Source organism: Nuphar pumila, chromosome 14 (genome assembly GCF_984573655.1).
Source record: "Nuphar pumila chromosome 14, dmNupPumi1.hap1.1, whole genome shotgun sequence".
Taxonomy (NCBI): Eukaryota; Viridiplantae; Streptophyta; class Magnoliopsida; order Nymphaeales; family Nymphaeaceae; genus Nuphar; species Nuphar pumila.
Window position 1 is genome coordinate 22,004,330 of NC_143262.1, and position 16,177 is coordinate 22,020,506.

General features: G+C 44.8%; 1 protein-coding gene across 1 annotated transcript in view; it reads left to right on the forward strand.

The window, feature by feature from the left end:
• Positions 1 to 16,177, forward strand: part of LOC149816608 (uncharacterized) — a 115,349-nt gene that overhangs the window by 26,053 nt on the left and 73,119 nt on the right. Inside the window, exon 4 of the mRNA XM_089986643.1 lies at positions 4,833 to 4,941. Coding sequence (XP_089842769.1) covers positions 4,833 to 4,941 — 109 coding nt within the window. The remainder of the gene's footprint in view (positions 1 to 4,832; positions 4,942 to 16,177) is intronic.

Here is a 16,177-nt window from a genome sequence, read left to right on the forward strand (position 1 = left end):
GTGAATATCCCTTAGCAACTAATCTAGCTTTATAACGTTCTAGGGAACCATCACTTTTTGTTTTGACTTTGTAGACCCATCGACATCCTATAGCTTTTTTATTTGGAGGAAGGTGAACTATTTCCCAAGTTTTAGCCTTATTTAAAGCATCTAGTTCAACTTTCATTGCTTCAACCCAATGAGGAATATTTTTTGCTTGATTATAGTGGGAAGGTTCATAGTAAGAATGCAAGGCAATTAGACAAGCTCTATATTTAGGTGAGAGAGTTTCATATGAGACAAACCTATTAGGTGGAATTGATTCTCTAGAAGAACGCCTAAGAGAGGTTTCTTCTAGGGGTTCATTAAGTCGCAAGAATTTTTCTAAAGCACTAATAGGTTGTGCTTCCTCACGCCGAGTGTATACTTGGAGATTGTTACCATTAGTTGGTGATACACCATTATCATGAGTATTTTCTAAAAATTCCGGATGACTCAAAAGATCATCATTTGAGTCTTCTAAAAGATCATTGATAAACATATAATCAATTGCATTTGGTTTTTCCAAAATTTCAAATCCATTTTCATCTTCTAAAAAGGTCACATCTTTGGAGACAAATAATTTATTGTTCTTATAGTCAAAGCATCTATAGCCCTTTTGATTTTCACCATATCCTAAAAATACGCATTCTATTGCTTTAGGTGACAATTTATCTCTTTTATGTAAAAGAACAAAGCATTTACACCCAAAAATACGAAGACGATTGTAGTCGGGTGTCATATTGAAAAGTTTTTCATAAGGAGAGATATTGTTCAATTTTGAAGATGGCATCCTATTGATTAAATAGGTGGAGGTTAACACGGCTTCGGCCCAAAAACTTTTAAGAATATTTTTAGAAATGAGTAAGGATTTAATGGTTTCTAAAATATGTCTATGTTTTCTTTCCGCTAGACCGTTTTGTTGAGGAGTTCTTGGGCAAGATTTTTGATGACAAATGTCATGTTGTTTTAGATATGATTGAAAATTATTTGATAAGTACTCTCCACCCGAATCAGATCTAAGAATGAATATTTGACTTTGAAATTGATTTTGAACTTTTGCATGAAATTCTTTGAAGAAGTTAAAAACTTCCGATTTAAAGTTAAGAAAATAAATCCATACATATTTACTATAATCATCAATAAAAGTAACATAATACGAATAACCACCTTTGGATAGAACTGGAGATGGTCCCCATACATCGGAATGCACCAATTCAAAAGGTCTTGTTGTCACAAAGGTTCTAATAGGAAAATGAGTAGACTTCATTTTTCCAAAAATGCAATCTTTGCAATTGATATCTTTTTCTTTACAAAACTTGTTTCCAAAAGGAAAAAGATACATTTTAGAGTAACTTGGATGTCCAAGCCTTTTATGCCAAGTTTCAATATTTTTGTCTTGGACATAAGTACAAAATGAGGTATTTGGAAGTATTAAGTTATCCATAAAATAAAGGTCTCCCTTCCTATGGCCTTGCCCAATCCGCTTCCCGGACCGGAGATCCTGCACAAAGCACCCTTGGGATGAGAAATATATTTCACATCCATGGTCGGCTATTTGAGAAACGAAAAAGAGATTAAGATTTAATTTAGGAACTATTCTAACTTTTGGAACAAAAAAATTTTGAACATTTTTAGAATCAAGAGTTCCAATACCATTTATTTTGAGAAAAGTTCCATCGGCCGTAGAGACACAAGATAATTTTGAATTGGTGTGCACATTGGTTAATGCATTTTCATGAGGAGTCATGTGAAAAGAGGCTCCAGAATCTAAAATCCAAGAGTACGTACCGAGAGGTGATGATGAGGCAATGGCGGCACCGGAGGTGGAAGAAGTAGCCTTTAGAATTTGTTGGAGAGCCAAGGAGATTTGTCCAAGAGTATCTTTGAGATCCCCGTTCTTGCCGTCATCTTCTTTGGTGGATGCTTCTTCAACGGAAGCCACCTTTGGCTTGAATGCCCCATTTAGCTTTGGGCAAACGAGTTTAATATGTCCCGGCTCATAACAATGATGACATATAATCATTTTTCTTCCACCACTCCCTTGCTTACCAAAATGAGGTGGTTTGTATGTTTTAACATGATTGTCAGGTTTAGATACGGCAAGAACTTCCTCTATGCTTTTACCCATGCTATGCCTAGTCTCTTCTTGAGTAATCTTGGCAATAGCCTCTTCTAAGGGGGGAAACGTAGATCTATGGAAAAGTGAGGATCTAACTTGTTCAAATTCGGGACGAAGCCCAAATAAAAATTGAAACAATCTATCTTGTTCCATTTGTTTTTGTCTTAGTACCACATCCTCCATAGCCACCCATTTAGGCTCTAAAAGAGCCAATTCATCCCACAAAGGATTTAGAGCACTATAATAATCTTGTATGCTCATGTCACCTTGTTTTGTGGTTCTTACTTTTTCTTGCAAAAAATAAGCTCTTGCAAGATCCTTTTGGGTAAACATACCCTTCATAAAAAACCAAGCTTCATTTGCCCGGCGGAATTTTGCAATATTTGCACATACCTTGAGTTCGACATTATTCATAAACCATGCTAGGATTTTTGCATGGTTGCTCTCCCAATCTTCTATTTGGTGATTATAATCTTCAATGGCCTTGAGACGAGCATCGCCTTCAAATGCTTTCTCATGATCTCCTTCCATCTTTGTGAGCTTAAGTTGGGGTTCCGGAATGGTTCCCATTACATAACCCCAAAGCTTCTTGCCTTTGAGATTATTCTCCATTGCGGATGCCCACATAATTTTTCCCATTGAGTTTGAATGATAGATCGATCTTGACTTCCATTGCTACAAAATGAAGATGTGAGAAAGAAAGGAAGTAGAGAGAGACACGATTTTACCTTAGAAGATCGTATGGCTCTGATACCATGTAATGAAGTATGCGGAAGAATTCAAGAATGCCAAAGCATTCACAATGTCTAACACGGACAAAAGAAACAAGCACAAGAGAGAAAATCCACCAAGGGATATACGAAGGGCCTTATAATAAGGCTACGCACATAAAAGAATATTTCTTTTATTGAAGAGGAGCTCTCTAAGAGCCATACAACATAAAGGGGGGTTCCCCCTATTTATAAGAAAAGGAGACCAAAGGGGCTCCCAATAGAGTCGTTGGGAGCCCCCAACGGTCACAATTGTGACCGTTGGGGGCCCCAACGACTCCATTGTGGGGCCCCTTTTGGTATCCCAAAAGACGATTTTAGAAAATAAAAAACAAAAAATAAAAAACAGAAAAAAAAAGAAATAAAACAAGTACCCCTATTGGGTACTTGTGAAAAGACCATAATACCCCTATCGGGTATTATGGTGAATACATCTATAAGTACATCTATATTTATATATATATAGATGTATTATTACATTCTTAACACAGGGAGGGGTTTCGACCCCTCCCCTGACCAATAGAGGGAGTAGGGAGGGGCTCGACCCCTCCCCTGTCGTCAAAGGGAGCAGGGAGGAGGTTGGGCCCCTCCCCTGCTAAAGGTGGTGCAGGGAGGGGGGTTCAACCCCTCCCTTGGCCGCAGGGAGCACAGGGAGGGCTTTGCCCCTCCCCTGCCGGAAGGAGACGCAGGGAAGGGGCTCGACCCCTCCCCTGCCTAAAGAGGGCATTAGGAGGGGGCTCGGCCCCTCCCTCGCTAAAAAGGGTCACAGGGAGGTGGCACTGCCCTCCCCTATGATTTAGGGTAGTAGGGAGGCGGCACAGCCCCCCTCTCTGCACAACAGAGAGGTGAGGGAGAGAAAACAGGAGAAGGAGAAGAGGAGGCGCGTACCTGGAGGTCGCCGGCGGCGTTGGCAGACGAGTGAGAAACAAAGAGGGGAAAATGGCGGTGGTGAGGTTGTCGGCGTGAGGTCTCCAGCGAGCAGACACGAGAGAGAGAGAGAGAGAGAGAGAGAGAGAGAGAGAGAGAGAGAGAGAGAGAGAGAGAGAGAGAGAGAGAGAGAGAGAGAGCAGAGGGGAAGGAGGTTTCGAGAAACCTCCCCCCTTTGCCTCGCTGCCTTTAATAGGCAGAGAGAGAGGCGGTAGCCTCAGGTTGAGTCCAGATCCGACCCGAATCCAAGTTTGTTTTTTTTTCCAGGTTTTACAGCAATACTGACAAGGGGCACTTATCGTGAAACAATTAACTAAACTGATCAAATAACATGTAATCAGTCGTTGTGGTTAATTCTGAAGTCACCAGGCTAGGGTGGCTAGACGCAAGATATTGAGCAAGCAAATTTTAATTGGTAGCTTGGTGTCCAATCAGATGAGTGATGAACTAATCTGTGCAGTATTCCTTCATTGTAGTTTTGGTGCTTTCTAGGGGATCTTCCTACATAATGCAATGTGTATGATTATGAGGTTACAATTCTAGATCTTTATCCGAAGCCTATCTCTCTACTTCTGATAAGTCTACATCATGGACTGCTTTTGCTTGCATCTCTCACCTTTGAATGCCTTTGTTGATTTTCATTGGGCTATTTTTTCAATTTCATCGACTTTTGCAATATTATATGCTTATATGCTACTAATTTGTGCACTATTGATGAGAATTGGCTGAAATATTTCATGCTGTAATTGAATAAGTGTAACCCACAGTGATAAAAAAATTAATAAATAATATGGAAATTCTCATATAATGTGGAGTATAGAGCTGTAGATTGTTGGTTTTAATGCTAAAACTTGGGGATGCAGTTAGTTCACTTCTTTTAGTTACTCTTCAGCATTTCACTTTAAACTATCTTTGTACTGGTGACTACCAAAATCATTTTTCTCTTAAATGATCTTGTTATATGAAGCAATTGATTCATCCTTGTCTTTGTGTAGGTGATTGCTTCTTTGGCCTATTTAGCCTATTTCGTTGATAGTCATCAGCATGATTGGCTGCGGTTGGCGTGGCATTTTGATAGCAAAGTTAGTTTCTATTACATATGTGGTAATACTCAAAAACCTCTTCTAGAAAATGTCATTTGCCACCATGCTGGATACCTTTTTTTCAATATTTAGTTACAGTTATGGACTATTAATGTTGAAGTTGATGCTATATATCCTTGATTACCAGATAAAGGGTAAAAGAATAATATATATCTTAGGTTTTGCTAGAAGAAAAATGGTAACATCATGTATGCCTTGAAGATATAACTCTAAATGCCATGGAAAATATACTTTGGAGTGCTTTCACATTTTATGTGGCTTTTAAACATTATCTGAGATGTCCTTTATCACCAGTTTTAGCCTGAATGTGAGAATCTAGCAGCTCTCTTATAAACAATACCAATTAATGAGATAGGTCTGAACCAGTTTGTGTTCAGCACCTTGTTAATTAGGATTGAGGATTAACAATGATTTGGATGCCTTTATAAGCTTACATTACTGTAAAACTCTAAAAACATGCTGACTGAGATCAACCATTTGAGAAATCAATTGGGAACCCACGATGTAACGCCCCAAATTTCAAACTTGCAAACCTTTTCAGAAAAACAGGCAAGAGACTAGATATATCTCTTTCCTTCAGAGTTTGTTTATGAAATCGGCGGAAGATTTTTCTTTGATAAATCATAATGCAAGCTGACAACTTTGGGCACGTTAGCTAAAAGAACCAAAACTCACAAGATTCGGATATCCTAAGGGAAATCCGATACAAACCCAAGCGTCCAGGACGCGAGCTAAGAGCAGGATGAAGAAGTCTTGAAGCCATCTTGCAATCGCGCCATCGCCCGTAGTGTACCTAATCATCACCTGTACCCATAGAATGGGTTAGTTTCGCGAAAACTAGTAGGTGCACAAGAGAGACTACAAGAACCTGAATCAAGTACATTTAATTCAGTAGGTTACGCAGTTTAAAGCAGATATGCAGTTAAAGAAGTAAGCAATGCAAGTAGGTGAATAGTGCAAACGCGTAAGTAGTACACGTGAATAAGTAGTGCAAGCGAGTAAGGAGTACAAGCGAGTCAACAGTGCAAGCGCGTAAGCAGTGCAAATGCGTAAGTAGGGCAAACAGTAAGCAGTGCAAAGCAAACAACACAAAGCAAGCAGCGCAACTGACAAACGCAACATACAATTCAATTGATCGTAGGCTGTGAACCACCATGCAACAATCTTGTCCTCGTTCCTAGAACAAGGTCTCTGCATCTAATCACCATCAAGACATCATTTGTCGCCCACTACTTCTAACAAACGCTTTGTCCTGAACAACCTTAATCTATTCTCATCTCTCAAAACCTTACGCGGCCAACTGCCACCTGTTATGACTCACTAAGGTATCATACTTTCTCAAAAAAGCTCACCCTTCCGTAAAAGGTCCAAAACATAATCACTAACTCAAATCGCTAATGATCTGATTCTCACATCTGAGTCCTGCATGTAATCATGCAAAAACAGAAAGCCAAAACTATGAATTCATAGTTGGCTATCATAAACAATCTCAGGAGATCGTCACAGCTCACCATAACTTTTTATGGTAAGCAAAAACACAAGATCCACGTCGGATCGTTCGGTCCGAGAGATATACGACCCGACAATGAATTACTGCCTAGAGGGTATATCTGATCTTTGACCATACACTTCCTCACAGTTCACCGACTTCGCGGTTACCCGTTCGTGGACAGTGTACATCCTCACAGAGATTCTACCGCAATAGCCGGGTCACCTGATCTTGATCATACATACCCCCACAGCAAAACCTTTGGGAAGCGGGTCCCCAACAAATGTCATATCCAATGAAAATCATTGCGATACACGCATCAACACAAATGACCGTTCTCAGGGTCGATAGCCACTAATACAAACAACAAGATCAATGCCCTACTCAGTGATACATGCATCATTAATCGACTGCTCTGAACCATTGACCGCCTCAGGGTCAGTAGCCACAATGTGGGCACAAGCATGCATATCAGCAATATGCATCGTATCACTTCACATAGAAGCATATAATCCTACGCATCGTGTTATTGCCACAAGGAATATTGCAATCCTCAAATAGGCCCTCAAAGCATGTGTAAACGACACATGAGAACGCGCAGATATGACAATTCAGTTGATTCTATGGGCGAAGGGTAACTAACTCTACCCGTCAGCCAAACAAAACAACTGAATAAGACAAGCACTCATAACAATGCTCGTAAAACATATAATTACCATAAAATGGCTCAGTTCATCAACAAGTAATTAAATTAATCGTAAGGCATAAACCATTACATCACAAACTATTCATAAGCAATCATACAACAACAATTTTATCACAATATGCAAGCAGCTTATAAGACAAGCGACCACATCAATCCTAGTTGCCACCAGTTCGTAAAGTACGAGCTGTATGCAATCACATTAATCATAAGAGATGCAAGCCAACAGTGCTACGCTACAATAAGCACCAAACAGTTCGACCAAGGGATAAAGCAAGTCACATGCTAATATGTAGCAACTGGCATAATGCTATTATTATAAGCATTTAACTAGTATGAGAAGCTCCTTGTTACTCCGTAAAGAACTGCGTAAACAGTTTAACCAACTAGAGTAACGCCTTGACAGGCGTGCACAACTCAACGAGTAGCATACTGATCTATCGAGCAAGCAAGCGAATTAGTAGTGCAAGCGAAACAGTAGTGCAAGCGAATCAATAGTGCAAGCGAATCAGTAGTGCAAGCGAAGCAGTAGTGCAAGCGAATCAGTAGTGCAAGCGAATCTCACGACTCAACGAACAGTGTGAACAAACCTTATGTTTCGATAATTACGAACCTGCGGGTATGCGTAGGCAAAACGTAGAACCAACTGAGACTAGTTCGGGCGTCTGTTATTCTATGTATTTTCAATAACCCGAATAGCTAGTTGAGTTCGCTCCAAAGGGACGACTTTAGCCGAGAGAGGATTCCTCAAAGGAGGCTGTGCCACAGACGCATCCAACTTCTGCAGAAGTGTTGAGCTAACTAATGTAGCCCCTTTCCCCTAACTCCAATGACTGGGGAGGCCGGATCGTTGCCCGTAGGGTGGTTGTTAACAACCTGTCCATTGGAGTTTGTACCACTCTGTCCTCTCCCTTGACAGACACATAGAAGCGAATAGGTACGTTAGGGGTTGCTTAACTAACAACCCATTCTATGCTGTGGTCTTTAAACCACTCGAGCATCTTGCTTGTGAAGGCGAATGTGAGGCCATTTATGTGATTACAACATTTTGCATTTTGCATTGTTCGAGGTCGCACGACCGTCTCATCCGATCATCGCAGTACTAGACGTGTCGTGCACGACTACAAGTACTCTAGGATGAAGGGGGTATAACTCCTCAATAGAAGCCTCAACAGGAGTGTTTCACAAAGATGTAAAGTTTATCAACTTTACTTTATCTTTTGAAACAACAGTACCTTATGCCAACATTATGCATGTGATTATCTCGAATCACATCCGCTATCGGGGTATCTACATGTCTCGCATGACTCGATACCGACCTCGATAGACGGGATACAAGTCTCTCAACAGAACACCCGCTAAGAAGTTCGCTCGAACCCCCAATTCGGGATCACCCGAGATAAGCCAAGAAGGCGAGCAAAACCAGTCAGTCACATCCTTCCAAATGCTTCGATTTGGAGTAGTCTTTGTTGCTTTTGCGCAGCTCCCTAAAATCTCAAGTCGACTCTGCAGGACTGCGCACACGAAGAGCCAGGATCCTTGCGAGGTATCTCTCTCCTTAGACGAGGATGTGTCGCTCGCTCCCGACTGAACTCTTGTCGCAAGAGGGAGAGTGGCAAATGCCCCTTGCATCCTCTACGAGGATGCCTTTAAGGCATACACAAAGAGTAAGAACCTGCACGTCATCTGCAAAAGCAAGGCAATACCAACACCTATGCAAAAGCAAGAGCCTAGGCGCAAAGCGCGACGACAAAGTAAAGACGGTAAGTAGAAGTGCAACGCAAACCCTCGCACAACGCGCAACGACAAGTAAAAACTGTAAGCAGGAGTGCAACACAAAACCTGTGCACGATGCACAACGGCAAAGTAAAGGACAAGGATCGCGAAACCGCGTCCTTGAGTTAAATGTGTACTCGTCTAAATATATATGATATATATATGCATATATATTTATTTAATTGTCCTTTTTAGTTAGTTGAACTCAATTCAATTGTCCAAGTCTTATGTGCAATCTTCCCCTACGTTTGAGAGTTGCAAGCTTGCTGACGTCTGCGGACATACACGATTGACAGCTCGTGTTGCGAAGCGCGAGTGGGATCCGTCGTAGCTGCAAATATGCGATATTAACATGCAACCCAGACAAAAGCAAAAGCAAGGAGAAGGCTCAACTTCTCCGATAGATAGGGCTGGGGCCAACCGTCCCAATTGCCTTGAAAAAAGAAAGGATGGGGCAGAGCCAAATGACCCTTGCTGCCAAAAGAGGGATGTAGTCAATGCGAGCAGATGACTCACGTTTACTAGGAATTCCTCGTTGGAGACCAACAATTGTAATGATCTGTCCCCATCACGATGTAGCTTCCAAAGATTTCCCGGGCCAAAGGGTATAGGCTCGTACACAAAGGGCAGGGGGCCATCGGCCCCTGCTGGCAGACAAGAAGGCAGGGGCCATCGGCCCCTGCTGGCAGACAAAAAGGCAGGGGCCATCGGCCCCTGCTGGCACATCAAAAAGGGGACAGGGAGGAGGGGCTCGGCTCCTCCCCTACCGTAACGGAAGCAAGGAGGGGGCTCAGCCCCTCCCCTGCCGTAACGAGAGAAGGGAGGAGGCTCAACCCCCCTCCCCTACCGTAATGGAGAGCAGGGAGGGGTGTCGTGCCCCTCCCCCCCTAAAAGGGGGCACAGGGAGGGGGTTTGACCCATGGTTGCCAGTTGAGGAAGCGGGAGCGGGAAGCGATACGGGAAGCGGGAGCGGGAAGCGAGGCACTTTCAAAATTTTAGGAAGCGGGGAAGCGTGGGGGAAGCGTGGGGGAAGCGAGGGGGAAGCGCGCTTCCCATTAAAGGGAAGCGCGTCCCCCATTAAAGGGAAACGCGTCCCCCATTAAAGGGAAGCGCGCTTCCCAAAAAAGGGGGACGCGTTTCCCAAAAAAGGGGGACGCTTCCCCCCACGCTTCGGAAGCGCGACGTTCCGCGCTTCCGAAGCGCGCTTCCCCTTTTAGCTAGGCGCTTCCGGTAACCCTGGTTTGACCCCTCCCGTGGCCACACAGAGAGGTGAGGGAGAGAAGAGACGGGAGAGGTAGAGAGGAGAGAGAGAGTGGCGAACGAAAGAGGGGGAGGTGCGTACCTGGTGGTCGCCGGCGGCGGCATCGTCGGCGTTGGAGGGAGGTCGCAGGTGGCGGCAGCGTCGACGTCGGGTTGACAGGGGTCTCCAGAGGGTGTAGAGACGAGAGAGTCAGTCGGGGGAGAGAGACCGAGAGACAAGAAGGGGAAGGAGGTTTCGAGAACCTCCTCCCTCAGTCGCTGCGTGCTTTTAAAAGCACGCAGCCGACTGATTTACCTGGGTCGGATCCGGACCGAATCCAAACATTTTTTTTTGAGTTCTTACACACGAAATGGGATTTCCCCTTTGCAAGAGACCAAATTACCATTTGAGAAGGTGGTGGATACTTATATTTTTTGGTCCGATCCTCGAATAAGTTTGGTGTAAAAATGTCTCCGATTCAAAAAAAGGTCTTTAAAACTATAATTGAGAAGAATATAGAGATAATTGGAGGTAACAAAAAGTGGGAGAAAAGAGAGAATAGCTCATGAGAAAAGAGAGAACATCGGGTCAGGCACAAAAAAGAAAAAAAATTGGTCTCATCAAACTTCATACATGGAATTCACTACAGCAATAAAGATCTGGTTCTATTAATCCTTAGAATAATGACCTTTATAACATGGGTATTTTAGGTATAGCTCAACTGATTTTCAGACTTGGCTTGATCCATTTTATTCATTTTATGATCCAGTTGACATGTAGTCAACACTTGGGATCAAAATCTTCCAATGTTAAGTATATACCTTTTTATTATTATTTGTTAATTATATATTTATAACATGTTTTACAGACAATTTACATCTTCATATGGAGCATTTTGTAAAATTTAGTATGGTTGTGCATTGTTTATGTGTTTTTATACATTCACACATACATATATGTGTTTGTGTGCACACATACCTACTGTCTTCGAACCCGTGTAATACCCCATATCCACACCCATACTTATGTGATATAGATAATGACATGTGACCTAAAAAATTATGTAATAGTAAAAGATAATCAACCCTATGTAGTGCAAACAAACCATGTTTCAAGCTTTGATATGTGAGACCTAATTTAATATTGAAGTTAGGACTAGCTGCATGTGCAGCACTAAATTTTTAATATAAAACAGTGAATGTGTAAGCTGTCCACCATTAAGGCATTGGTGCATACATATTCAAATGTGTCTGTGGACCAGTCTTCTACATTGACATGAGATACTGAGAAAGTGTGACAAGAGTACTCTGAGGGTGTGTTTGACTCTGCATCCGTGTGTCCTGCAGGACATGTTTTTTTGTTCTAACCCCCTCTCCCCCGGAATAGTGTGGATGGGAACAACGTGGACAATATTCAAAATAAATAAATAAACAGATCCTCCGGACAGTGTGTCCTGGATAAGAACTGTAATAAAAGAAAAAAAAATTGTTTGGATCGGGTCGGATCCAGATTTGGACCCGACTCGGATCCAAAGGGGGGACAGGCAGTCGGGCACCCGACCGCCTCTCCCGTGCTTTTTGAGGTCACGAGGCAATGGAGGGGAGGGAGGTTCTCGAAACCTCCCCTTTCTTCTACGCTCTCCCGACTCTCTCTCCCTCACTGTCTCTCGTTCTCTCTTCCCTTCTCCCTTCGCCGCCGCCGCCATCTGCGACCTCCCTCCGCCGCCGCCGCTGCTGCTGCTGCCACCTGCGACCTCCCTTCGACGCCGCCGCTGCCGGTCATCTCCTTCCCTCTCTCTCTGCTGCGAAGGTGCCAGCGACCCACCGCCACCGCCTTCCGCTCCGGCGACTCCAGGTACGCCCCTTCTCTCTCTTTCTCCTGTTTTCTCTCCTCTCCCCCTTTTCTTCTCCTTTTCAGTCGGCAGGTCGGCAAGGGGCGACACCCCCCTACCGCCTGTGTCCGACGGGTTGGCAGGGGCTTTTGCCCCTGCCTCTCGCCTTTCGGAGAGCCGGCTGGGGGCGACGCCCCCCCTGCCGCCTATTTTTGCTCGGTCAGCAAGGGTTTCCAACCCCTGCCCCTCTCTCCCTCGTTCTCTGCGTTTGCTGGAAGGCCGACAGGAGGCCAGTGGCCTCTGCCGTGCCTTCCCCTATCTCTCTCTCTCTCTCTGGGTCTACCAGGAGGGTGGTGCCGAGCACCCCTCCTGCTCTGTCTCCTCTTCGGAGGGACGACAGGGGCGAGGCTCTGTCGTCAGCCTGCTCCAGCAGTCCGGCAGGAACCAAGTCCCTGCCGCCCCTGCTCTCTTTTTCGGCAGGCGGCAGGGCTGCCGCCTGCGTCGCTTCCTCTCTGGCAGAGGGCTCTCGAGGGAGGGCTCTCGGGAGGTCCTTGTGCTATGGTTGGCAGGCCCCCCTGCCTGCCTCTTGTTCAGGCAGGTCGGCAGGGGCCGAACCCCTGCCACCTCCTTTCTTCGGGTTCTCGGTAGGTTGGCAAGGGTCGAGCCCTTGCCACCTCTTTGAGTTCGGGAACGATGGCAGGGGCTGAGCCCTCTCGCCGTCTCCCTCTCTTTTCCTTGATTGGGTGGGCAGGGGTCGAGCCCCTGCCACCTCCCTATGTTCGGATAGGTCGGTAGGGGCCAGCCCCTGTCATTTCTCTGCATTTAGGTAGGCAGAGAGTGGTCGAGCCCCTCCCTGCTTGTTTATTGCGTAGGGAATGGGTCAATCCCCTCCCTCTTTCCGTGTTTTGCTGGGAAGGGGCCGAGACCCCACTTCCTCCCTCTATTGTTCAGGGGAGGGCCGAGCCCTCCCTGTGTTCTATTTCTGCTTGGCAAATAGGGGCTCATCCCCTATCTTTGTTTTTTTTTGCAGGACAGAACAGGGTCGTCGCCGCTGTCCTTTTGCAGAGATGACAGAGGACCGAGTCCCCTAGCCCTCTTTGCATATTCGGCAGGCAGGGTGCGGCCTCCTGCCTCCCCCTTAGTGGTTTGCAGGGAAGGGCCTCGCCTCCTTGATCTCTTGGCAGGCAGGGCGAGCCTCTCTCGTTGCCTTCTTCAGGCAAGAGCGCGACCCCCTACCTCCTCGGAGTCCGCTGACAGTAATTCAGCAGGGGCTCGCAGCCCTTGCCCCTGCTTCTTGCGCTTATAGCAGGTGCGCATGTGCACGATGCCCCTGCCTCTGCTTCCTTTACGTCAGGACGACGACAATGCCCCTGACCTTCTATTTTTGGTATTAGCTTGCTAAGATTGTTACTTTTGCAGCTCGTGCGACGGATCCTGATCGCGATCCGCGACCCAAGCCGTCTACCGCTTACACTCGCAGACGTCAGCAAGCTTGCAATTCTCAAAGGTAGGGGAAGATTGCACATAAGACTTGGACAATTGAATTGAGTTCAACTAACTAAAAAGGACAATTAAATAAATATATATGCATATATATCATATATATTTATACGAGTACACATTTAACTCAAGGACGCGGTTTCGCGATCCTTGTCCTTTACTTTGCCGTTGTGCATCGCGCACAGGTTTTGTGTTGCACTCCTGCTTACAGTTTTTACTTGTCGTTGCGCGTTGTGCGAGGGTTTGCGTTGCACTTCTACTTACCGTCTTTACTTTGTCGTCGCGCTTTGCGCCTAGGCTCTTGCTTTTGCATAGGTGTTGGTATTGCCTTGCTTTTACAGATGACGTGCAGGTTCTTACTCTTTGTGTATGCCTTAAAGGCATCCTCGTAGAGGATGCAAGGGGCATTTGCCACTCTCCCTCTTGCGACAAGAGTTCAGTCGGGAGCGAGCGACACATCCTCGTCTAAGGAGAGAGATACCTCGCAAGGATCCTGGTTCTTCGTGTGCGCAGTCCTGCAGAGTCGAATTGAGATTTTAGGGAGCTGCGCAAAAGCAACAAAGACTACTCCAAATCGAAGCATTTGGAAGGATGTGACTGACTGGTTTTGCTCGCCTTCTTGGCTTATCTCGGGTGATCCCGAATTGGGGGTTCGAGCGAACTTCTTAGCGGGTGTTCTGTTGAGAGACCCGTATCTCGTCTATCGAGGCCGGTATCGAGTCATGCGAGACATGTAGATACCCCGATAGCGGATGTGATTTGAGATAATCACATGCATAATGTTGGGACAAGGTTCTGATGTTTCAAAAGATAAAGTAAAGTTGATAAACTTTACATCTTTGTGAAACACTCCTGTTGAGGCTTCTATTGAGGAGCTATACCCCCTTCATCCTAGAGTACTTGTAGTCGTGCACGACACATCTAGTACTGCGATGATCGGATGAGACGGTCGTGCGACCTCGAACAACGCAAAATGAAAAATGTTGTAATCACATAAATGACCTCACATCCGCCTTCACAGTCAAGATGCTTGAGTGGTTTAAAGACCACAACATAGAATGGGTTGTTAGTTAAGCTACCCCTAACGTACCTATTCGCTTCTATGTGTCTGTCAAGGGAGAGGACATAGCGGTACAAACTCTAATGGACAGGTTGTTAACAACCACCCTACGAGCATTTGATCCGGCCTCCCCAGTCATTGGAGTCTGCAGAAGTTGGATGCATCCGTGGCACAACCTCTTTTGGGGAATCCTCTCTCGGCTAAAACCGTCCCTTTGGAGCGAACTCAACTAGCTATTCGGGTTATTGAAAATACATAGAATAACAGACGCCGGAACTAGTCTCAGTTGGTTCTACGTTTTGCCTACGCGTACCCGCAGGCTAGTAATTATCGAAACATAAAGTCTGTTCACACTGGTCGTTGGGTCGTGAGATTCGCTTACACTACTGATTCGCTTGCACTATGGATTCACTTACACTACTAATTCGCTTGCTTGCTCGATAGTTCAGTATGCTACTCGTTGAGCTGTGCACGCTTGTCATGGCGTTACTCTAGTTGGTTAAACTGCTTACACAATTCTTTGCGGAGTACTAAGGAACTTCTCATGCTAGTTAAATGCTTATAATAATAGCATTATGCCAGTTGCTACATATTAGCATGTGACTTGCTTTATCCCTTGGTCGAACTGTTTGGTGCTTATTGTAGCGTAGCACTGTTGGCTTGCATCTCTTATGATTAATGTGATTGCATACAGCTCGTACTTTACGAACTGGTGGCAACTAGGATTGATGTGGTCGCTTGTCTTATAAGCTGCTTGCATATTGTGATAAAATTGTTGCTGTATGATTGCTTATGAATAGTTTGTGATGTAATGGTTTATGCCTTACGATTAATTTAATTACTTGTTGATGAACTGAGCCATTTTATGGTAATTATATGTTTTACGAGCATTGTTATGAGTGCTTGTCTTATTCAGTTGTTTTGTTTGGCTGACGGGTAGAGTTAATTACTCTTCATCCATAGAATCAACTGGATTGCCATATCTGCGCATTCTCATGTGTCGTTTACGCATGCTTTGAGGGCCTATTTGAGGATTACAATATTCCTTGTGGCAACAATACGATGCATAGGATTATGTGCTTCTATGTGAAGTGACACGATGCGTAGGATTATGTGCTTCTATGTGAAGTGATACGATGCGTACGCTGATATACATGCTTGTGCCCATATTGTGGCTACTGACCCCGAGGCGGTCAATGGTTCAGAGCAGTCAATTATTGATGCATGTATCACTGAGTGGGGTGTCTGTCGAGCACCTGATCTCCAAAGGATTATTTGCGAGGGCGTGTATGATCAAGTCCAGGTACCCTGCTAGAGTGGTAGATTCTCTGTGAGGATGTACACTGTCCACGAACGGGTAGCCGCAAAGGCGGTGAACTCCTGTGAGGAAGTGTATGGTCCAAGACCAGGTATACCATCTAGGGCGGAATTCCTTATGAGGTTATACATTTCCCAGACCAGGTGATCCGACGTTGATCTTGTTGTTTGTATTAGTGGCTATTGACCCTGAGAGCGGTCATTTGTGTTGATGCGTGTATCACAATGATTTTCATTGGATATGACATTTGTTAGGAATCAGTCTCCCAAAGGTTTCGCTTTGAGGTTATACATTTCCCAGATTAGGTGACCCCGCTAGAG